Source organism: Glossina fuscipes, unplaced genomic scaffold (assembly GCF_014805625.2).
Source record: "Glossina fuscipes isolate IAEA_lab_2018 unplaced genomic scaffold, Yale_Gfus_2 28, whole genome shotgun sequence".
Lineage (NCBI taxonomy): Eukaryota > Metazoa > Arthropoda > Insecta > Diptera > Glossinidae > Glossina > Glossina fuscipes.
In genome coordinates, this window is record NW_023998423.1 from 7,217,294 (window position 1) to 7,242,655 (window position 25,362).

Below are 25,362 nucleotides of genomic sequence, written 5' to 3' on the forward strand. Positions count from 1 at the left end.
TGCATCGAAGAAAGTTTTGATTAATTATAAGAAGAAAACGTCACCGAAAAGAAAAACAAAACGAAAACGACACATTTTGTTAAGGGCTAACAAAAAAGCTTTAAGGAAATATACGTATCACCCCGCAACAAATAAAGGTAAGTTTCATACATACATATATATATATATATATATATATATATATATATATATATATTTATATATCATACATATACCCATACATATATGTATGCATATATATCGATATATATATATATATATATACCCAAGTTACCATATGTGTGTTTTTTATATATTCTATATATATTGCTATATAACATGCTATTAAATGTAGACATGCTCGCGAAAAACTACAAAAAGAAAAATAATATCATACGGTTTTGAAAAGAAACGTACGTAAGCTAATTAATGGAAAAGATCCTTAGATACGTGTGAATGCACACAACATTTGTGACACAATAAAAATGTAAACACATTTATACATTTACCGGTTTCATAATCCATTAACAGCAAGAAAAAAACAAATCATTAGTAAGCAAAAAAAAAAAGAAAGAAAGAAACATTTTATAAACTTATATAAAAGATATTCCCGAATGACTTAAGATTTTTTTGCTTTGGCCAAAGCAGCTTTATAAATTTTGTGAAAAATTTGCAAGGCATATTGATATGCCTCTAAATCAATGTCTGCCTCTCTATTGTCCAGTTGATGACATCACTTTTGAAAACACGATATTCTGTCTAGAACAACAACCAAACCTTGCTTTCATCAAGTTACGTTGTTCAAATGCGCTTAAATTGTCATCGAATTGAGATTTCTTTCTTATACCACCTCTCGCTCACTTTACACTCTACCTGTTGCATACGTGCTCGACCTTAAGAGGCTTTCAAAAATATAAAAAAAAGAGAAAGGGTAAAGTTGTCTTCATACGCACTTATTTCTATTCAATATTAATTCACCATTTTCATAGCACTTTTGGTATACAGGTGTCTCTTGTATAACACGGTTACTTCGTACCATGTCTTATACAAAACTTTTTTATTTATTTTGCTAAGCTAAGGTATAAAATAGAACAATATAATTTAAAATTAGATATGATATAAATTAAGGCAACATGTGCCATGTTTTAGGTTATGTCGAAACTGTATTTTAACAACAAGACTTTGAAACAATATAATCAAGGCAGTGACCCGTTGCGTTATATCGCAACCAAATCTTAAGGTGTAAAATTTTATGATAGCTCAAATATTTTTCCAAACATTCATGGAAAAGACAAAAATAATTTGAAGGTCTTATAAGAAAAAAAAAAAAACAAAAAAACAAAAATTATATTCGAAAAACCATAAACACTAATAATAACTAACAGTAATCTGATTTCTTTTCCCAACAATTAGAACAGAAAAAAAATGCAGCGGAACACATATTCGCCTTTTTGCGACCGTATTCTGTCAAAACCGCGCCGTGATATTGTACCCTGTTTGACAAGTATCGTGTTATACGCGGGCCGCTTGCTTACTATTTTGCAAATCAAAAAGAAAAAACATTAATATTTATTTTTTTGTTAATTTTTGTTTTCTAATAGCTTTTGTTGTATTTGCAATGTTTTTTTATATCTATAATTTATAATTTTGCAAATTCACTCATTTGTTATTTTTATGTTCTCGCTGCTTAAGCTTTAAATATTTATTATTCTATGTTTGTGTAAATCTTCAAAAAAGAAAAAAACACATTTTTCGTTGTCTTCGGTTTTCATGGTCTAACAAATGAAAATTTTCTTTTCCGGTTTATGCGAGGCATCACTAGTCATCTAACAGTAGATATCGGCTGTAGCTCTTCTATGGTAATATATGATATTCAATGACATCAATACAAAGCTCAATTAATATTTCCTCATTTCGTTGCAAAGAGTCTCCGCACTTTAATATCATTTTTGTGTTGAAATTGTTAGAAATTGTGTCGCTCTTCGACCAATAAGCTCTTAACATGCTTGCAGTTGGAAATTTTTACATGCCACCTTAAAAACTGCAAGCAAAATCTCACCAAGTCTGTTCGAAGATTTGCTCATAATTAGCCAAAAAAAATTTGCATTTTTTTCTAAATTATCATTTGATCCTTCTTCTTCATCTATGACAATGCATAGAATTACATCCCATAAGCCATTTACTATATACGATACCCAACGTACATAGAGCGATTAGATATCTACTATCAAATATGTTTCTTGCAACATAAGCTTGTTCATGAACCTATATAAATATCGTTTTTGAAATCGTAAAAATTTAGATGCTTACTAGCAATTCTACTTCCCATACGCGGATTAAGTTTAGAAGAAATTAAACGATTAGAAAATTCCTGCCTGTTTAGCACCTTTTCACTTGAAAAAGGCATTTATTGTGGAAAAGTGGTACAATATAGATTAATGAAAGTAATTTCCGTTGTCGTCTACAATATTTTTGGCGATATCAGATCGATAAAACCTTTTGTTGTGTTGACAGCGACCCATTTTCGCATTTCTGCAACTTTGTGGATTCGCTTGCCAGCCAAGCCATACTGCACCGATGTGAACAAGCGATAATCGGGAAGCGCCATATCTGATGAGTGCGCTGGGTGTGGCAGAGCGTTCCTTTCCTGGACAACTCTTGCCTCAAGTGGCCAAAAATGCCATTGTCTGTCAATTTTTGTCGCGACTTTTAAACGGTTAGAACCAAAGCGGATAGTTGGAAAATAATGGAGCAGCATTACCATAAGGCTCTGAACGTGTTTAGTGGCCTTTCGCGGCAAGATTTCTTGAAATAAACAACAAAGGAAAGGAATTTGGAAGAAGAAGAATTTTGAGTGCGCCCGGATTAACGTCGGCCTACGCTGAATAAATCAATAATATTAAATGGAAAACTGTGATTTCATGTAGAGGAAGGTTCAAACCATCGAACTGAATCATTATGTACATTGGTGTTTCCCATTTCTTTATCATTTTTATCTGTATATATATGTATTGTATAATAGATATCTGCAAAAATTTTAATCAGCGAGTTATGGATATCTATATATAGCTTGTTTCGATTTAGAAATTTAGAAAATTGCTCTTGTATAGCTTTGCCATAAAAGCAACTTGTTGACAAGTGGATGCATATGTAAATTGCATTCGTAGGTCCATTTATGCTCTAATTGCTTAAATTGAATATACTTGAGTTTGCTTTTAATATATTTTATGAATAAATTCGTTTCAAGAAACGAAATTTTTTTTTTGCTCTAAACAGCTCTCGATCGACGTCACTCGAAGAGGAACAAATCCAATAATCTGGCATAACGAAAGGAAAGATAGCCGGCAAAATTTTAGCATAAATCAAGTGTCATATTGTAGTTCATCATATTCCTCGGAGAAGGGTTTTTTTTTTTTTAATTTCTTCATATTTTTAGAGAAATTTCCCATGAAAAACTTGTTCAAACACATTCCTTCAGACATTCAGTCGAGATAATGTATTACTCCCTTTAGTTTTCACTGAATTACGTTTAGTTTTATTTATATATAACACACCTGAAACCGATCCATCCACACAAAATCTTACTCATTCAAAAAAAAACAAAAAAAAAAAAAAAAAAATATTATGATTCTTAACTTTCACAATAAAAACATTTAATCAGTAAACAAAAAACAAAAGCAAACATAAATATTAAAACGTTTTCGACCAATCCAATTGAAAGTTATTAAAGGTTATTAGCAAACATCCAATCGGTGTATAAACACTATATATTAAACGTAAAGCAACCTTGACTGCGAGCAATAACACATCTATAGACACATACTTATGTACACAAAATTTATCACTTGAAATACACTGTTGTTTTAAACGTGAAATAAAAGTTAAATACAAAAAAAAAATTGTCAAAATTGCAAAAAAAACGCAAAATTTAAATACCGGTTTTCTCAAATTGCACTGCATGCCAATATACGTGAAATTTCAATTACAAAATACACACTTAAATTAAAACAAAACAAAAAAATAAATAAATAAAATAAAACTGTGTTAATTAATCTTCGATTGAAATATCAACACGAGAATCGTTAATCTGTTAATTTATGCATAGAAACTTTAAAAGAAAACTCATAACAAAACTATTTCCCTTCATTCTACCCACTCACCCCTCATACTAGACTCTTCATTGTATTTGCAACAACTCGGACAACGTTTCCGAGAACCAAAGCCAGTTCTAAATTCACTTATTTATAAGAAGCTTTTTAAAGAGCAAGTCTTCCATGAAATTAGTTCCCAGCTTGGATATGATAGATAAAAAATAGAGTAGAGTAAGAGCCATTGAATGAAGAAACTTTTGGAAATTCCCAATATCACATTTCAATGCCTTCACTGTGACTAATCCATACTTAAGATATTTCACATCGGATTTTACTTACGTTTCCACTTTTTCAATAGCTCGTACTAGTGAATATGTTATCGTTGATCGCATATCACCCGCAAATGTGTTAATGTCTAAAGTTTAGTAACAATTCTTGCAATTAACTATATGCCTAATGTGGTCAATTCAGACCGAACGTCAAATACTCTACGTCACTTCGCCTATTACTGACATTATCATGTCATGCAAATACGTTAAGTAAATTTCAGAAAAATGCTTTACATAAGGGGATTAGGTATTTTTCATCTGTTATTCTCATTATTATTTTGTCATATAATGATTTATTTTTCATATAGTATGAACGGAGTAACTGACAATACTGACAATCTGTTATTGTGATTATTATTTTGTCATATAATGACTCATTGTTCACATAGTAGCAACGGAGTAATTAACAATACACTAACCTGATGTAAATTTAGTGCAGTTAAATTCTTGGCCAGAGAATTTATTCCTATCTCTTTACTTTCATCCAGAAATTAAAGGTTTATTCGTCATGAACACCCCTAAATGAGAGAAAGCCCGTAAAATAGATCGTTTTAGTACAAATTTCGTAAAGTACATACAGATGTCATTATTCTAAAACAATTTTCTATGTAGGAATTTAACTCTTCATTATTTTTTCTCATAAAATACTAAAGGTGAGCCTTTATTGCCACATAACGACCTATTTCTTCTAAGAAAATTTATATGAGCAGAGGTCAAAGAATGCTGATTAGTATCCAATCCAATATTTGTCACATTCAATTGTTATGTCAAAGTCATTTTGAATAATTTTTGTCGATAAACTTTTTTCGTAATACAACATTTTCAAAATAGAGCCATATAAGCGAAAAAGAATCTTAAAGACAGTTCGGTCCAAATCATTTGCAATAGGACTTATGTTCAAACGTATTAATGTAAAGAATTTGTTTAAAATATCGCGAAAATTGCGATCTGTAGGAGGGGCCGACACTGGAAAGACAGACAGACATAATAACAGGCGGCCAACAAAACTTAAACCGATTCAGAAAGTTATTAGGAAACGATAGGCATGCTAAAAGATAAATCTCTCCCAAGTCATTGTGGGTGTCATCTACATTAGCGCATAAGAGAGGTTGTATTCGTCTTTTACCAAACTTTTTTATATCCGCCATTAACTTAATTGTTGTGTTGAAAAGAAGGGGGCTTGCAATGATTTATGACAATTACAAGGCACTTTTTATTTTTCATTGATAAATAAATAACTTACGTAAATAAGAAATTTCACTACAAGAAACTCGAAAAAACTCGATTATAATGTATTACGCAATATTTGAAAACGTGATCTATGGAAAAATTTTTATATTATATATGACCGGCGTAAAATTGTGAATCAATTAATCTATCCGTTCGAGAGAGACGTATATGCTCTTATTTTTACGATAAGTCTTGAAAATGGGCAGGATACGTCCACTTTAAATCTAAAAGCTCTTTACTTAAATCGCCTAAAAAACTTCAATATTACAATGGGTATCATCATGCCTGCTAACCTATAATTTGTGCGAGATATGAGTTAATTTAGTAAACTTTAGTATGTTAATAAAAATATTTCTTAAAATCATACAGTGTAAAAAAAGTTCCGTTTGATCGACTATGACGGTCATAATTAACAAAATACCTGATAATTGCCATACATTAACTTGAGGCGGCACCTATCAAAGATTCGCCATCAGCCAAATGTCTGAAGAGAAAAAAAAAAAATAATAATAATAATTAGCTTAAACTGCACATAAAATATTGATGCGCACATTAAACGCCTTTCGTTCTTTTTTTCGAAAAAGGTCTAAAAATTGATTCAAACACTTTGGCGACAAGTTTACAAGCACAATACTAAGAGATGGTAAACCGTTCAATTTCCTACTTGCATTAGTTACGTTCGACAACAACAAACTTCGGGACAGCATTAGCTGCCATTAGCATCATTTTGACAAAGGATTATGTATTCAATTCGCTTCAATCCAAACAATGAATTTTCTATCTGAGACCAAATTTTATATGTTTCCCTTTTTGGCAACTATGATAGTGACGCCACACCTGATGTCAATTTAACGCATTCAGTATAAAAGCATTTTGTATATTACCGATAACAATGGTAGTCGTGTATAGAATTTCGAAATCATTTTCCTATCTTTCATATGGGTCTTGTTGCCCGAAATTTGGTTCCAATAACTTGATTCTTCTTGTCCAGTTATCCATGACGGCATCTAATTGGAAGCCTATGCATGAGCCAGAATTGAGAACCACCATCTTCGTAGTTTCGATATAAAACACTTACACTCAAATTGTATTGAGGGTAATTATCTTTCATCAATAATTGCAGAGTAATCGCCTTCTATCATACATGATAAGTTAAGTTTCATAAGTCTTCCACACCTTGCATTGAACGATCGTTCCTTCTGCGAATGGAAGAGTTATATTTCTTGGACCGGCGGAGAGATGAAACTTTTCCGCCAGAGCGGGCAATTGGAAAAAGCTTCTATGTCAAGCTAAGGTTACTGCCATCTAGCTGCTAGCAGTTAGGACATAAGAAGTCGCTTCCTTTCTCTAAAGCAGTTTTATTAGCCAATTACCTCGCCATCAAATCTCTGTGGCCTGCCGGATGCGTATGATTAATTATCGCGCACAAATTTCTTAAAGATTAAAATTCAAAATCTTATACAATTCACGATCGACGATAACGTGACGATCGCTCGATACTTTTATTGCCGCTAGCGCGATTAAACTTTTAATAAAAAAACATTTCCCATAATTTACGAACCTTATCATATCTTGTCAAGTTCAAGTATATCAAAAGTATCTGAAATCTTCTATTCCTTATATTAATGCCATATCCAAATATTTAGATAAGGACGATTCAAATACTTTGAATGATCAAGAACGCCTAAATTTGTTGTAGAGTCTTCGAAATCTATTTTTGGCTTCTGCTGATGGTGTCAACAAATTATCACAGGTGCAGCGATAATGGACATAGACTATGCGTTATGCAATTGGGAAATGACTTTTTGTGCGCTACATCACCTGTAAAAGATGGAGGCTTGGTTTGTGTGAATGTGCTCAGCATCCAGGAGGATTTGATATAAACTTTTTCATACTTCCTGATGGCAGTCGTGTTGTAACAAGTCACTCTCTTCTAGACCACTTTGGGAGATATGTATCTAGTTTATGCGAAGGTATGCAACGCCCACAAGCACTTAGGATATATCCACGTTATCCAATTGACGAAAATATTATTTTGCATCGACTTTTTTCGAAATGCATAGGGTGTTCGAAAAACGTTCCGAAAATTGCCTCACGTTTGGAAACAAAAATACGTAGTCTGGCTTTGGACGGACGAAATGATTAGATAAACGGACATGCTTAAATCATTCCGAAATGTTTTCCAAAAGAAATATTGAATCTGTCTATTTGAAATCCTTCTGATGCTTATGCCGCATGAGCTTATATCCTTATAAGCACAAACTTATCCTTGCAAGACTTAATAGAGCAGTGTCATGTGATTCTTAGCATTTTATGAACCAATATGTTCCATTGCAATGTTCCAGCGATTTGAGATAAAAATTTAAAAAAAAATTCAGTTTGGATCGCATAGCTCTATTTTTCGGATCGGTGTAGCTGTTCATAAGAAAGGCAAAGTTTTAAGGTAGGTTATTGAAAGGTCCTCCTTACTCAGCTATAACATTTTAACATCAACGAAGGATAGTGGTCTAGTCATCTGGTGTACACATCTCTCATATGTGGTAGGGTATATATACTCATAATCAGCGTGAAATTCTGAATCGATTTAGCTATGTCTGTCCGTACATGTGTCTTTTTAGGCTTGTATTGTTGACACTGTCCTGGTAGCAAAAATTAAGATGACGACTTTAAAGTTGCCGGAAACATGGGAAGTTCTTGCCCGCCTACAATAAAGCCTAAACTCAAACAACCTCTGCTTCTCTAAAGCAAACATTTATGGGTTTTTTTTTCAAAGGTCAAAAATTATGAAAGATAGGCGGCTGAAGTTTCCGGATTTATTTTTTCGAAGGTCTTACTAATCACGTTCAGAAATAGAAAAAGACGCCCGTATTTAGTTTGTTCACTTTTTTCTTGCTTTCTACTTATTACTCAAAAGGGAACTAAAACACGCCCATTCATTATTATGAAAATACCAAAATTTAGTTTGTTTAGTTTTTTATGTTTTTGTGGAAAGAACATTTCGCATTGTGTTGACTTTTATACCCTGCACCACCTTTTGTACAGGATACATCACGCAGAGAGGCTTAAGGTAGGCTCATCATTTATTATACCGATCCATTCCGAATCATAACCTGAATTGATAAAATCCTGTCTGTCCATCTATCCTCCATGTAAATTTGTGTTCAAGCTACAGGTCACAATTTTTGAGATATTTTTATGAAATTTGCTGCAATGACTTTCTATTCAAAATGGTTCCGATCAGTCCTCCACTCCCCATATAACACTCATTCTGAAATGTCATTGTATGGAAAACATTGCAATTTTCAAAATTTCTCGGCAAAAGTGGCTAAGTAGTGGTATTTCGGCATTCTTAGTTGGTATGCACAACTTTGGACCGGCTGGAGCAATTTTTGAATCTCTTCTCATACAACGAAAACAGAAGTTCAGTAGGCAAAAAGGTATAATTTTTAATGCTTCGTGATGAAAATTATCTAATTTTAGTAATTTAAGAATTTCGGCCAATTTTCTGAAATCTATACTAATAAGGATTTTCACGGAAATTGATCCTTTGTAGAACAGGAAAGCCCAAGTTTTAATTTGTGATTATAATAATAATAATATCTTGGAAAAACAAAAATTGCGTTAGAAAATGAGGTGCAGGGTATTTGATAGTCGGCCTAGTCCGACTATAATATTCTTATTTGTTTGAGACAAAAAACTTCAAACAGACGACCGCGCCCACCATGTATTATAAAGTATTAAAATGGTGATGAGTTCGTGCACGACTCGCGGTCGCAGTCGATAATAATTTTCTTACTTGTTCATGTTTGTATTAATGTCAACGCATTCTCTGTGCTTAATTTCAGTGCCACGCGATTATGTGGCCTCAACGTAAAATTTGAGATTAAATTTAAATGATTTGTTTATACAGATCGCAATTATCGTTCCGTAAGACAGACAGACGATAGGCACAAATATATTTGATTAGGTCTACGTATAGGTTATGAAATTTTCACCGACTATTCTTGCACTTCACCGGCAGTTGATCGTGCGTAGTGGATATCGAAAAGTGTATCGATTACTTAATGTTGATATTTATACATCAAAGCGTAAATCAAATTCGTGACCGTTTCAGTTTTAATACACGTGCCTTTGCGATTTTTAAAAATCAATTACACATAAACATATCGCAGCAAGAAATAAGTAAATAAATAAAAGAAGAAAAAAGGAAAGTGTAAAGAAAGCGAACAAGAACAAGATATACCGCAATGAAAAAAGTATACGCGGTTATGGGCACCTAGAGGGCAGTTGGGATAGTCGTTTCAGCTTCAGTTTGCTAAGCGACACCTGAAAACATAGTCACTAAATTAAATGTAAAGATAATTTATTATTCTAGTCAATGGTCATGCGCGCGCAAACATCTATACAGACATGGACGATAATATCGATATTATTTAACTCGAAGCAATTCAAAGGGCGTGTAAATAATTGAATGAAGTAAATAAGTTTTTTTTTTTCGCCCATCAAAAATTGCATTTACTAAGAATCTTTTCTTGTTTTTTTTTTTCTTTTTTAAAAAGTCTTGTGCTGTCGTATAACTGATTAAAATTGACTTTGAAAAAATAAACTGAGATTTCATTTATTATGGAATTATCAAAATTTAGCACAGAAAACTTATTGGAATCTGACCTTTGTACTGTATTCTATTTGTACAGTATTCTATATTTTACTTTATATGTATAAAAATAATAAAAAAAATTCTAAAAGAAAAATTTATTAAAAACAGAAAATATGTGTGCATATATGTGAATGCGTTTTCATCATGGAGCCCCTTTCGCGCTTGTATATATTGCGCTAGATGATAATATTTAACGAAAGAGGTTAATGTTTACATATATATGCATTTTGATGGGATTTTTATTTTTTTCTATTTACAATATTGGCGATAAGATATGCTAAGACTGGTTATATAATGTTACTAAAATAAAGAAAAACCTTTTATTTTCAAACCGTATGTCTCTTTAATATTTGCACAAGAAACAATAGAATAAAAGCGAGCGAAATGTACGATCACCTCAGCAACTCAGCAATTCTCAACTAGTAAACGCGACGAGTATTAGAAAAAGGTCAAAAATATGAATTTTCAAATTTATTCACTAAATATTTGAATTTGTAGACAAAGCTTCGGGAGGAAATTTTATCAATTCTTGATCATAATAATCTTCTATCGTATCCGTCTTTTCGTTCATCTCTGGGGGAAGCTCTCAAAGCCACCCAAAAAAAAATTAAAAGTGATATCTAAAACTTACTATATATATAGATATCTATATCTTTATATATCTTTAGCTTAAAACTACCGCAAATGTCTTGAAATCGGTACAATACGCGTAAAAGTATCCCTATAATTGACAGAAAAAAGTTTATTTTTATTTGCTACCAAATGATATAGAAATTTATTTCAAGTCGAGCGGATTATCAACACTACCATAATTAGCAAAAAGGCCCGCAATTTTTTGCACATTAAAGCGGTAAATGAAACGCATCAGCTTTCTTACTCTGATGCACTCTACGCGCCCTCTAAAAAATATTATATATTGCGTATATGTGTAGTCACCAGTTATATTATCATCCAGTGATTTAAATACCGGCTAAAAGACTTCGATACGAAGTTATTCATTACCAATCTTGTCAGATGAAGTTGCCATGGACCGGGTCACAATTCCTGAGAAATAGTACACGCTTTATACTATTCTCAGGCAGCAGTTTCGGTCATTTAAATCGTTCAAAGAGTTTGCCAACAAATGCCCTGACCTCAGAGTTTTAGATGGTTAGACTCGATCTTAACATAAAAATTAATCTAAATTGGTTATCAATACATGATCAACACATCAGTATACATGAAAAACAAAAATATCCGACGTTTTTCCTTTCATATACATTTCAGAATATCATATAAGACTTTAAAAGAAAAATTGTTGGTGTTGGGAACACAAGGTCTTCACTTATCCTCGAAGGTAAACATCGTATATGATAGTATAATCAAAACATATATATGTACAACGGTTTATTATTCCTTCCAATTAGTTTCATGCAGTTGCAAGAATTTTCACTCGCACATACACACACACACACACACACACACACGTTTATTACATTTACGTCAAAGTTTTCTTTCAGTCTCCGCGAATGGCTTTGAAAACTTTTTTAAGTCTTCAATTCGCATCAAAACTATGTGCGGGAATATGTTCTTCGAGCTTCAAGGATAGTCAGAAGTCAAGCGGCAGTAAACTAGGCGAATAAGGCAATTGGTAAAGCAAAAGGTATAAATTGAACTTTTAGTGAAAAAGTTTAGACAATTGCGGGAAGCTATGAAATTCTGGCGAAGAAGTTGCGAAGAATACCAATGCAGTGCAAGAAGAGACGTCTGTGCACAAGTCTGAGGAACAAAGCATAATCTTTGGATCATGTTTCCGGATTTACTAAAATATGGGTGAAATCTCGAAAGCAAAATAAAACCGGATCAAAGCCGAGATGTATGAAAATATGAGAATTAAATGCGAATTACGTCATACGTAAGATTCCTTTTTTCTTGTAGGAAACGTAATATGCTGAGTGCAAGAAAAATTGGGAAATAGTGACAAGACTTTTTTTAGTCAGCATAGGGAACCGTCAAGAAAACAATACCTTTTAGCTGAGGTGCAATAAGAAAAGAGCTCGACTTGATCGCGCAACTTTCTCGTATACGATACGATATACCTTTTGGCTTGTCTTGCAGGCTAATATGATTAGTATAAGAAAATGCACACCTAGCCATGTTTGCTAATAAACCAATGATAACAATAACAATGATAATAACATCAAAGCTGTTTTGGAATAAACAATACGAACTTCTTATCTTTATCAAATAGTGCACTTCAATGCAAAGTCTTAAATTTGAAATTATGGAGACACTTCAATGGCATGAGTTTTGATGCTAGTAGAGAAGTATTTGTCACTTTTTTTTTTTTTTTTTGTTCATTAGTGACAAATGGAAAATTGTTAACAACGTATTAAGATGTGAGAGAATTAGTTAGCTATTCTCTTCATTAGCGCTATATATATATACATATATATATATATATAATAAATACAAATTACAAACAATTCACACTTTCATGTAATAAATTTAATAATAGAATTTCTTATCTGAAAATTAATATTTGTTTATTACACTTTACGTTCAGTTAGTCGTTTATCAGTCTTTCTATAGTGTAATGCAGTTTTATTGGAAAGCATATGCTTTACAATTAATTAAATTTAAAAGATATAAGACATTGTGCGTTTGTTTAGTTGCGGAAAGAAATCTATTAACTTTGGCGCCCGTTTGAATGTTAGTATAAAAATTAATGAACAATTGTTGTAAAAGCCGCAGGTGCCGAAAAGACTTGTGTCCAATTCAACCTCACGTTAGTTTGAAGCGTTTCAAAAGACAATTCTGAATTTAATGCGAATGAGAAGCATACAAAAATATCATGATATTGCGATAAAATGATGGAGTACAATAAGTTATCACGTGTCTGCTTAAAATCACACGAGTAGAAAATCCTATCTCCTCCTCTTTTCCTTGCACCCTCGTCTTCTTTTTGAGGGAATCCAGCAAGATCGTAATGATCACTTTTCACGTTGATTCATTCGAAAATATTAAAAGCTGATTTGATGCAATCTGTGTGACTTGGTTTCATTAGAACATGACTTCATCTTCAATAAAGGAATACAATTGTTGTCTGCAAAAAACTGCTGATATAATTGTGCCTTCTTATGAGTTAAGTGTTAAGTAAAAAATGCAAAGGTCATTAGTTGAACGGTGCTCGCCAAAAATATGCCGACGTGTTACTCTTCTGATTATCTTCTCCCACAAAAGTAGCAAACCTTTATTCACTACAATACTTGGACTAAAACATTATACCCGACAAACTTTTCTTAAATGTGAGCTTGTCAATAGGGCCATCGAAAACTTTTTTACGAAAAATATAACTACTCTTGAGAAATGTCTGTAGCTTTACAGACAATCATCACTTTTTGCTTGTAAGTCAATTTATCTAATGGGCTTTTAGATGAACTTCTGATGTTGTTTGTAGCAACTTTAAGAGCAATGTTTACCATGAACTCTAAGTTGTAGTTTTAGGCATGTTATAGCTGCAGCCAAGGGCAGATTACGCCTATTTTCAAAACTGATCTATGGATATCAACTAAGAAATTAAATTGCAAGCATTTACCTCAACATCAAGTTTTGCTACCGCAAACGTGTATTCCAACAGTAATATAACTGGCAACAGGACGGATGGACATGATCTCGAAAGACTATATCTCTAGATGTACAAGAGAGACAAGCAAGTTTAAAATATTATTTCCAAGCAAAAATTGAACACTCAAAAATAAAAAGAAGCCGCTGATATTTAGCAAAGGAAGTATTCGCTACGCTGTCTATTCAATTGTAATGCACTGTTCTTAAAAAAAAAAAAAAAAAAAAAAGAGTTGCAGAAAATAATATTTTAGCTGTAAACGTATAAAACTTTGCCATGAGAGATTCTCTCCAAACAAATAAAGCTTTCTCGTATGTCTCGCTTTCTAAATGTCAGACGCACATGTTTTACTATTTTTATGTTCCTCTTTACTTTTGTTTTTTTTTTTCTTTCTTTTTTTTTTTTTTGGCCTTATTCAAGTCTAAAGTTCAATGCATTTCCATGCATATTAATGCCGTATATAGCGCTAAGAAAGAGAAATAAGCAGACAAAAAATATAATCGTTTTTATGAGCAGAAATTTAACGCCAATAATAAAAGAGAAACAAAAAAAGGGGCTCGTCCAGTCAATATTTAACCGAAGAAATTTAAAATTGTTTCACATTAGTAACACAATAATTTTCCCCATAATTCAAATATTTATTTTTTAATGATATCATTAAAGTTATTTAATGGCAATTAGTACAATTTTATAAATAAATAGTTTTTGCATTTTTTTGGCTTTCTCTTACATAATTCGAACGGTATTACACAAGAGAAATATTCATTTATAAAGTATTAACATCAGCTGCACTTACTGATGATTAGATGTAATGAATATTACCGATCCTCTGCTTGCTTATGGCATCCAGTATTCAGTTATTCGATTCACTTCTGTAGGTTATCGACTCCTATAATGTAGAAAAAGTGCTGTGAAGAGAACGAGAGAGGGGCAGAGAGACAGTGGGCAATAATCATTTTGCTTCATCAGCGTTACCTGAATAAACTAACCTTATTGTACTTTATATTTTCAAAATAATTTGATAGAATCGAAATAAACAAACTGCTATCAGTTTCTATCTCAATAGGAGACAATATAGTAAAATTTTTTTAAAATCTATTTAAACTTCCTCGTCGAAGGCAGAGCACGTACCTATTAAACATGCACATATTATTCTGAGCCCACCCCCCTCCTCCATCTCACTTTCTTTCTCTCTCTTTCTCTTTCTCTCTCTCTCTCTCTCTCTCTCTCTCCCTTTCTTTCTTTCTTTCTTTCTGTCTCTCTCTTTCCGTCACTTCTCACCTGTTCCTCACCGCCTCCTACTCCCGCTTGATAACTTCAGGTGTATGGGGGAAGTCGTTAAACGCTCCACCCGATTACGGCCCCTAGCTGAGTTTAATTCATTCTAATCGTAATCGTCTTGTATAAAGTAGAAATTTCCAATTATAAAAAAGGAAAAATACGCCACGAAACCTATTCGGCGAGTATGACATTTTATCCATGGCATTGTTAGCGCCAGACTATTAAATGGAAGATCGTTTTTTGGAAAGTGTCTGTATGTGTGTACCAATTGTTATCATTAAATTAGTACATATTCTTTCCTCATACCCGACGCGTAGAAGAAGAGAAGAATAACTTTATGCTTGCATTTGAAGAGATTTTGAATTGGCTTAAACAAATGAGTCCATCGTCAGTTCTTAAAGGATGTCCCGTAACGCAGCAGCATTCTAACTTTCTAATAAAGCGGTTTTCTTTCCCGCTTTGCTTAAAATGCGTAACGGGACGGCAACTAAAAAATGGGGCAACGAATGTTTGCTGACAGTCTTAACAAAGTTTATTCAAAAATCTGCGGAAAATGTCGCCAATATTGTGTGAGGTTTTCTCCACGTGTTCAAAAATGAAAAGAAAGTTCAAGGGATCATACGACGATTAAATTGGTCGCCGAGTAATAAATAAACTTTTCTTGTTTTTTTTTTAGTTCGAAAAACTCGTCCTTCAAAGAAATTAAGAGGGCCATGTTAAAATGATGTTTTAGTATCCACCATCGAACGATGGACTGTATTCATTTTGTGAAAACGTTTGCATTGCCCGAAAGGTATCGTCACACATTCCACGAAGTACATATATTCCTGAACAGCATAGAATTCTGTATCGATTCAAGCATGTCGATATAGGCAGTGTCAATCGTAAGCGTTGTCCTGGTCGCAAAAATTAATTTAATTTTCAAAACTTCTCACCTTACAAGTGATTAATTTGAAATACTAAAGTCAGCTCAATACTTACTGTAATCCGATAGGCCAGAAGTTTAATAGTCAATAGTGTTGAGTCTATACTAATAATTACCGTATCGTCTCCAAGTTTAAGTTACGTGAAAGTAATGCGGATGGCGACATTAACGAGACGAGTATTAGTACCGAGGGTGAAGTTGAACTGAATCTGCTAATAGCAAATAAAAATTTTGATCCGAAAGTAAAATTAAAATACATTTTTCTAAAAATCATCTAATAAATTTGAAGTGCGTCTTAGCGTTCAGTACGTCTTATAGTCCGAAAAATACGGTATTAAGATGTTTCATTAATGGATTATAAATAGATTCACTTCCTTCTTTGGCAATCTCCTAGAGTCCTACTACTCATAAAAGAAAAACTGATAATCATTTCACGATCTTGATTCATTTTGAAATATTCTATACTTTCGCTTCTCCTTCACGCTAAGCAGTGAGCTGCACACACTTCCGAAATTTTATTAATGCAGAATCGAATTTTTTGTTTCCTTTTTCCGTTCTACTCAAGTCAAGTGACACAGAAATCTACTTAAAGTCTATACTGGTAGCGACAAACTTTGTATGCCGTTTAGTGAGCTGCATGTGTTTATTGCTTTCAGAAGTTAGAATAATAACCTTTAAGTTTTCTATAAAAATAGTATTGATAACCTTTACTACCATTCCACATATGTATACATATATATACTTATGCATGTTTTCAATTAAGACTTGCACGAATTTTGTAACAAAAATTATAATAAAAAAAAATTAATTTTTTTTTTTTTTTTGTATATCATTGCAGTTAATTTATAACCGACGACTGCCATTCACTTTTTAGTTGTATAAAATTAAGTAATAAGGTAAGTTTGATGAGCGTGAAATACACGCATGTTAAAAGTTCTTACATCCGTACAAAGATTTTTAGGTGAAGACAAATTAAAACAAGTAAGAAAGTTATATTCGGCAGGGACCGAATCCCGCATACCTACCACCACTATGTTTTTCGCATTCTACTCTCCAAGTTCTTTTATTTGATACCCATATCGCTGGTATTATTAAGAAAGAACTAGTCGGGGTTTTAAAATTAACCCATTTTTAGGTAGATAATATATCTTGATTTGAGGAGTGTACAAATTAGTTTTAAACATTCTGCCTTGATATGAGATGCAAGCATAAAACCTCACAAATGTGTAAAAAAAAAGAATTTAATCACTTGTAGCTTTGTGTGAGCAATTCGGATGTTTTCCACTTTTGCACATAAGAAGTAGAGTGCTTCGTAAAGCAAATGTGGGAAATGGGTGCCTTCTAACTCTTATAATTGCCGAGTAACGAGCAAAAATTCAAAAATTTTTGTTAAAAAACCCAAATTGCGTTCAGTTCACGCCCCACTCCGCACTTCCGTTCTGAACAATTTGGCCCATTTTCAATACCAACCTGCGTGCAGAAACTTCCAATGTTTCTATCAAACTTGAAATCGATATCTTTATTTTTGCAACGAGCAGAGTAGTAACAACAAACATCACATGGGCACAGAGATGGACAGACGTGGCTAAATCAATTTAGAATTTCACCCTGATCAAGGTGTTAAACATATATTATAAAAAAAATCAAAATGAGTACACCCCCATCTTATAGTGGTGGGTATAACAAGTGAAAACATTATTATCGAACCAGACGGGTTAACAAACACCTTACACGACATCGCCTAACCTAGAACAAAAATGGCAACTTGTTTCCAAGTGAAGGCACATTTTGGACTGGGATCCAAAAAATACAAATACATAGTCCAAATTTGCTACAGTCATTTCTTATATCAAAATAAAATCTTTTTGCCTATATGTACGCTTAGTTTTCTTAGCAGTGATTACACGGAACGGGATTCAAAAAATTCACGCTTTCGCAATGCTATTGCTCAACGGTTGATGATTGCAAACATATTTCGTAAGGCGACTTTTTCAAAATAATGGAGCGTAGTCGTAAAAATGATCCCACCTAACCGATTTTTCAATAGCATTTGTCACACGTCAGTTTGCAAATGTCGTCAAAATGTAGCTTGAACACAAAAACACGTGGTAAGACAGATAGACAAGCTTAGTATAATAAGAAGTGGGTCTATGTTAAGTTCTTCTGGGTGTTACGTACGTCCGCAGAAACTTCATGTACTCTGTACGATAGATAGGCAGACGGATAAGCGAACATGCTTAGATCAATCCAGAATTTAATGCTAATTGGGAATATACATATGTTGGAATTGTGCGTCTCTTCTGGATATTACAAACCTTTTTGGCAAAGTGTATATAACCTCATCCTGCAACGGCGGGATTGCTGCTTAGATTGTTATGCAGCCAGTCTCCAATTCTGGGGCTTGCTGCATATCACAACCAACATTAAATCCATATTTATATATTAATTATATGTTTGCAAAATTTTCTTTCATCTTAAGTTTTTTTTTATTCGTTCTTATTTTTACTTGAATTAGGTTCCCTAAAGTTCGTAGATATGCTGCTTGCTATCGCCAACTCGGCTGTTAAGTCTCTGCGTCAGACAACACCACGAGTGCGAGTCTTTCTAATAAGCAAAAATGCCTACTCTAGTCAGGTGAGTTTAGTAATCGAGAACATATTTGTCTATTTTGCTAACAAAACTCTCTTAGGTCGAGTATAAACCCATACGTTCGGTTCTGGTGGCGAATCGCGGAGAAATCGCGATTCGTGTTTTTCGTGCGTGCACTGAACTGGGTATTAAATCGGTAGCCATTTATTCGGAGCAAGATAAAATGCACATGCATCGTCAAAAAGCCGATGAATCATATCTGGTGGGCAAGGGCTTGCCACCGGTTGAGGCCTATTTGAACATTCCAGAAATTATACGTGTTTGCAAAGAGAACGATGTGGATGCTGTGCATCCTGGTTATGGCTTTCTTTCGGAGCGTAGTGATTTCGCACAAGCAGTTATTGATGCAGGACTACGTTTCATTGGTCCGTCACCGAAAGTAGTACAGCAGATGGGTGATAAAGTGGCTGCCCGTACAGCAGCTATTGAGGCTGGCGTACCTATTGTACCCGGCACAGATGGTCCGGTGACTACCAAAGATGAAGCTGTTGAGTTCTGCAAAAAACACGGTTTGCCAGTAATCTTCAAAGCTGCTTACGGTGGAGGCGGTCGCGGCATGCGTGTCGTCCGTAAAATGGAGGAGGTAGGAGAAATGTTTGAACGTGCAAGCTCTGAGGCTAAGGCTGCTTTCGGTAATGGTGCTATGTTTATTGAGAAGTTTATCGAACGGCCACGTCACATTGAGGTCCAACTATTGGGAGACAAAGCAGGAAATGTTGTGCATTTGTACGAACGTGATTGCTCAGTTCAGCGTCGTCATCAAAAGGTGGTAGAAATTGCCCCCGCTCCCCGTTTGCCTGTCGAAGTTCGAAATAAAATGACAGACGCGGCGGTACGTTTAGCTAAACACGTTGGTTATGAAAATGCGGGCACCGTGGAATTTTTGTGTGATGAATCAGGCAATTTTTACTTTATTGAGGTCAATGCTCGTTTGCAAGTCGAGCACACAGTCACCGAAGAAATTACCGACATTGATTTGGTGCAGTCACAAATTCGCGTTGCCGAAGGCATGACGCTACCTGAGTTAGGTTACACACAAGATAAAATTCAACCGCGAGGCTTTGCTATCCAGTGCCGTGTGACAACAGAAGATCCTGCCAATGATTTCCAACCAAGCACAGGACGCTTAGAAGTATTCCGTTCGGGCGAGGGCATGGGCATACGTTTGGATAGTGCCTCCGCTTTTGCTGGTGCTATCATTTCGCCCTACTACGATTCATTACTAGTCAAAATCATCTCACATGCCAGCGACTTACAAAGCTCAGCCTCAAAAATGAACCGTGCCTTACGAGAATTCCGTATTCGCGGAGTAAAAACCAATATTCCCTTTTTGTTAAATGTTTTGGAAAATCAAAAGTTCTTACACGGTGTTTTAGACACGTACTTCATTGACGAACATCCACAACTCTTCCAATTCCGTATATCACAAAATCGCGCCCAAAAATTATTAAGTTATCTGGGTGAAGTATTGGTTAACGGACCACAGACCCCATTGGCTACACCCTTAAAACCAGCTGAAATATCACCACACGTACCCACCGTGCCGCTGGGTAAGTGCAAAAGTTTTGAACTTGAGCTTTCGAAAAAATGATTTCCTGCTTTTCAATATGTGTTTCATAATTCTTCTTAGCATATGATTAACTTGCAAAAAAACAATTCTAAAAATTGTAATTATGTATTAGGTAATACATTTTTCCCGAAGTTATCCGTCATGCGCAATATAAAATTTCTACATTTATTTTAACATTTGATGTTGGGGTGCTTTTTAACTAGCAAGCTCAAGTTTCAGATAAGATCATCTAAAACTTGCCCTGTCCGTAACGGAATTCGTTTCTATCTCTATACGCGCTTGAAAGAGAGATCGCAATCTGCAAAAACATTTTGAATCTGTTAATAAGTTTTTTTTGGAAGAGAGCAAACAATACTACAAACCATTTCCGGTGTGATAATTTATTGACGAGAAGCTTGTATTTGATGAATGATTTTTTGTACGTTACACTGGTTCTTCCTTTCTATTGTTGATCATGAGTCGGTTTACGGTCTCGTTATCGAGCTAGTTTTACGGCGATTTCACGTTTTGTATTTGATTGGCGAGCAACTTTTAAGAGATATTAGGTTGATGGTACTCGATGGCCTATAAATGTTTGCTCAACATCGAATCTCCCCTCTCTGTCTGTCTACGCACCACTACGCGTTTCGCATTCTACTCTCCAAGTTCCTCTATTCGATACCCACATCGATGGTATTATTACGAAAAAAATAATCCACCAGGTCGCGGTATCTATCATAATTATTTTAGAATGAATCCATTTTTAGTCAGATAATATATAAACATAATATAATAAAATAAACATAAAACCTCAAAAGAATGGAAGAAAGTAAAATTCAATCACTTGTAACTTTTTGTGGGCATGACCGATTTTTCCGTTTTTGCACGTAAACTAAATGTGAAAAATTTCAATCTTCTAACTCACATAATTTCTAAAAAACGAGCAAAAACCCACAAATTTTTGTTTAAAAAAATGGAGTTGTGTTCAGTTTACGCTCCACTAGGCGCTTCTGCTCTGACCAATTTGACCCATTGTTAATAGCAAATTGCGTGCAAAAACTTCCAATGCTCCTGCCAAATTTAAAGTCGATATTTGCATTTTTGCGACCAGGAGAGTGGCAACAACAAACACCACACCGATGAACAGACATGGCTTAATTAATTCAGAATTTCACGCTGATCACGAACGTATATACTTTCTAGGATCTCTGAAGCTTCCTTTTGGGTGTCACATACATGATGAAGAAAAAATGAGTATACCCCCATCCTTCAGTTGTAGGTGTAAAAAAAGAATTAGATAATTCCAAATATTTCGTTCGAATTGCAACGAGCGAAAAGACAAAGTCGATACGAAAGCTCTCGAATACCATTAACCCAAAAACCGATCGTTTCGTGACATACAATAGCTTGATATCGTAAACCGATCTCACACATTTTTCCATTAAAATTTCTCCCTACTAAGGGCGTTTTAAACCTTTAGCAGTCGATCTCGTTGTGGTGTCGCACATTGTTATATGTTGACTAAAGTTTGCTACTTGCTGCACGCTTCCCAAACACTATAACTAGTTAAATCCATCAGAAAAAATGCCATTTCCAATATCTTAGAAGACAGCAAAATTTATATAGCTTAAATAAATCGGCTGTTAAGTGCTTAATATAAGATTTTTCATTAAGCACGCCGGGCTTCTTCAGCAATAACACAATTCACCGCGTAGGTATAGTGCGCCAGCTTGGCCAGAAGCGAATTTTAGTAAAGAAAAAATTTGTATAATTTGCGATCTTGTTGAAGGGGGCCCTAATTACTAAATACAGAGTGGATTTTAAAAAATTTTTAATAAATTTAAAAAAAGGATTTAAAAGCGAGAAAACATCCCAAAGCTCTCTTCTATTTTCGTATAAGTTATTTTTTATGTTTTTAAAACTATTCGTTATAAACTAATGTTTTTAACTGTTAAACTTTTTTGTTATTAATATCATGTCCTCACATATGCACCACTATTTTCATCATTCCGTTGAAATACAATATCAATGTCGATACGATCCGCGAAAACTTTCTTTTTGAAAACTCATCTCCGAATTACTGAAATTGATAAACCAATTAAAACGAATAAAACCTTGTGTTGCAAAACAATTGAAGATTTATCACCCGAGGCCGTAGAGCGTGAAGAACGTGGTGAAGCTAAAGGTATGTTGTAAAGTACACGACTATAAATTAAACAGTAGAAGTACCGAAAATTGAATTTTGTAAATATTTCTGTAGTCGTTGGACGTATTGCATATAAATATATATATATATATAGTTTGGAGGTGTCTATCCATCAAAATATATTGTCTCTTTAATGTTTCGGCAAGAGGATTTACATTCTATTCAAAATACACTAATTTTCATCACTTTCTACTACTCCTAATGTAAAAATGAACAAACCATCTTTTGCTAAACCATACTAAAGCTTCTAATAAATGTATTCATTGAAATTCGACGGATATCGCATATGTATGACTATCTATCATTCTTTATTCTATATTATTTTGATATTAGCAAAGATGATTTTACACTTCATTTAACTTTTATTTAGTAACGGAGCCCCCTAAAGGTCTTCGCCAATTACTAAAATCTCAGGGCCCTGAAGCGTTTGCCAAAGAAGTGCGCTCCCGGAAGAATCTCATGCTTATGGATACTACTTTTAGAGATGCTCATCACTTGTTAATGGCTACGCGAGTGCGTTCACATGACCTTTTAAAAATTTCTCCATATGTAGCCAATAAGTTTCATAATTTGTACGCCTTGGAAAATTGGGGAGGTGCTACGTTTGATGTTGCTCTGCGCTTTTTACACGAATGTCCCTGGGAACGTTTGGAGGAGATGCGTAAACTGATTCCCAACATTCCATTCCAAATGTTATTGCGAGGTGCTAATGCTGTTGGTTATACCAACTACCCGGATAACGTGGTCTATAAATTCTGTGAATTAGCGGTAATTTGTTCTTAAATATTATCAAAGAGAGAATAGCTAATTATAACTTTTTCAGGTCCAAACTGGCATGGACATTTTCCGTGTCTTTGATTCTCTTAACTATTTACCCAATTTAATTTTGGGCATGGAAGCGGCAGGCAAAGCTGGTGGTGTAGTAGAGGCAGCTATATCTTATACGGGTGATGTTAGTGATCCGAATCGCAGCAAATATGACTTGAAGTACTATACAGATTTATCAGATGAATTGGTTAAGGCTGGCACACATGTTCTTGCTATTAAAGACATGGCTGGCCTATTGAAGCCTCAAGCTGCCAAATTATTGATCTCTGCCATACGCGATAAACATCCTGATGTTCCTATTCATATACACACTCATGATACTTCAGGAGCGGGTGTGGCTTCTATGTTGGCTTGTGCGGAAGCAGGAGCCGATGTAGTGGACGTAGCCGTTGATTCTATGTCGGGCATGACTTCCCAACCAAGCATGGGCGCTATAGTGGCGTCTTTGCAAGGTACGCCCTCAGATACCGCATTCGATTTGAGTAGCATTTCCGAATATTCCGCATTCTGGGAACAGACACGTACTTTATATGCACCTTTCGAATGTACCACTACCATGAAATCTGGCAATGCTGACGTTTACATGAATGAAATTCCTGGTGGCCAATACACCAACCTACAATTCCAAGCCTTCTCTTTAGGTTTAGGAGATCAATTCGAGGATATAAAGAAGTCTTACCGCGAAGCCAACTTACTCTTAGGTGACATAATAAAAGTGACTCCCTCTTCCAAAGTGGTCGGAGATTTAGCCCAGTTCATGGTCCAAAATAAACTGACAGCTGACCAAGTGTTAGAGAAAGCCGAGGAGCTATCCTTCCCTAAATCGGTAGTGGAATTTTTGCAAGGTTCTATAGGTACTCCACACGGAGGCTTCCCTGAACCATTCCGTTCTCGTGTCCTCAAAGATATGCCTCGTGTCGAGGGACGCCCAGGCGAAAAGCTACCACCTTTGAACTTTGACAAGTTAAAGAAAGACCTTAAAGAGACTCATCCTAACGTCAACGATCGTGATGTTATGTCTGCAGCACTCTATCCGGCCGTCACTGAAGAATACCTACACTTCCGCGAAGCCTACGGGCCTGTTGAAAAATTAGACACCCGTATATTCTTGATTGGTCCTAAAGTTGGTGAGGAATTCGAAGTCAATTTACAGAAAGGCAAAACACTCAGTTTGAAAACTCTGGCCATGGCTGAAGATTTAACACCCAATGGTGAACGCGAGGTGTTCTTCGAAATGAATGGCCAACTGCGATCAGTTTTAATACGTGATAAAGAAGCTGTTAAGGTATATTTAAATATTTTATGTTATGTTTATTTTATGTTATGAAAAGATCTAAATGCTATCTTTTCATTTATAGGAACTACACATACACCCGAAGGCATCCAAGAGCAACAAAAATGAGGTAGGAGCACCCATGCCTGGTACCGTAATTGATGTTCGCGTTAAAGAGGGTGACAAAGTAGAAAAAGGCCAACCATTGCTCGTATTGTCTGCAATGAAAATGGAAATGGTGGTTCAGTCTCCAAAAGCGGGCGTTGTCACGAAACTGGAAGTCAGCAATGGCATGAAGCTAGATGGTGACGATTTGCTGATGCTGGTGGAATAAAGAAAATATAACAGTGAATAATACAGTCCAGTTATGGATTCCTACGAAAGTTCAAATGTACGATAACAAATGACATATATAAGTAGATATCTAAGCCGAACACAAAAATTTCTATCGTGTCCAAGTGTTATTTCTTGTTTCCTTTGCACAAGCTATATTTGTTAGAAATATTTTTCATTTATTTTTCTATTATTAATATTATTTTTAGAACAATGTCTTATTTAGAAATTTTTATGAATTTTTGAAATAAATTTTTACAAATCCAAAAATCAAAAACTGTATCATTCATTAACAAGCTTTATTAACCTTAGAACTAATTTTATTAACTTTAGAACACTTCGAAGGTTTATGATAAACATTGTTTATTGTTGTGTATGTACCCATACATCAAGCGGAAAAATGTTGGACAAATTTTTTGCATAACCAA

The 25,362-nt window shown here is 34.5% G+C and overlaps 1 protein-coding gene across 2 annotated transcripts; it reads left to right on the forward strand.

Annotated features, from left to right (window-relative positions):
- Positions 1 to 118: 118 nt before the first annotated feature.
- On the forward strand, positions 119 to 25,124 carry LOC119636146 (pyruvate carboxylase, mitochondrial). Of its 2 annotated transcripts, XM_038031328.1 has the most exons (8): positions 119 to 137; positions 16,935 to 16,992; positions 18,612 to 18,730; positions 18,786 to 20,295; positions 22,432 to 22,479; positions 22,871 to 23,268; positions 23,324 to 24,613; positions 24,687 to 25,124. In XM_038031328.1, the coding sequence occupies exons 3-8, from the start codon at positions 18,632 to 18,634 to the stop codon at positions 24,933 to 24,935; spliced, it is 3,594 nt and encodes a 1,197-aa protein (XP_037887256.1). In that variant the 5' UTR covers positions 119 to 137; positions 16,935 to 16,992; positions 18,612 to 18,631; the 3' UTR covers positions 24,936 to 25,124. The 2 variants fall into 2 exon arrangements, with proteins under 2 accessions (XP_037887256.1, XP_037887257.1); XM_038031329.1 differs by lacking the exon at positions 22,432 to 22,479 and having other exon boundaries at positions 24,687 to 25,123.
- Positions 25,125 to 25,362: the final 238 nt, after the last annotated feature.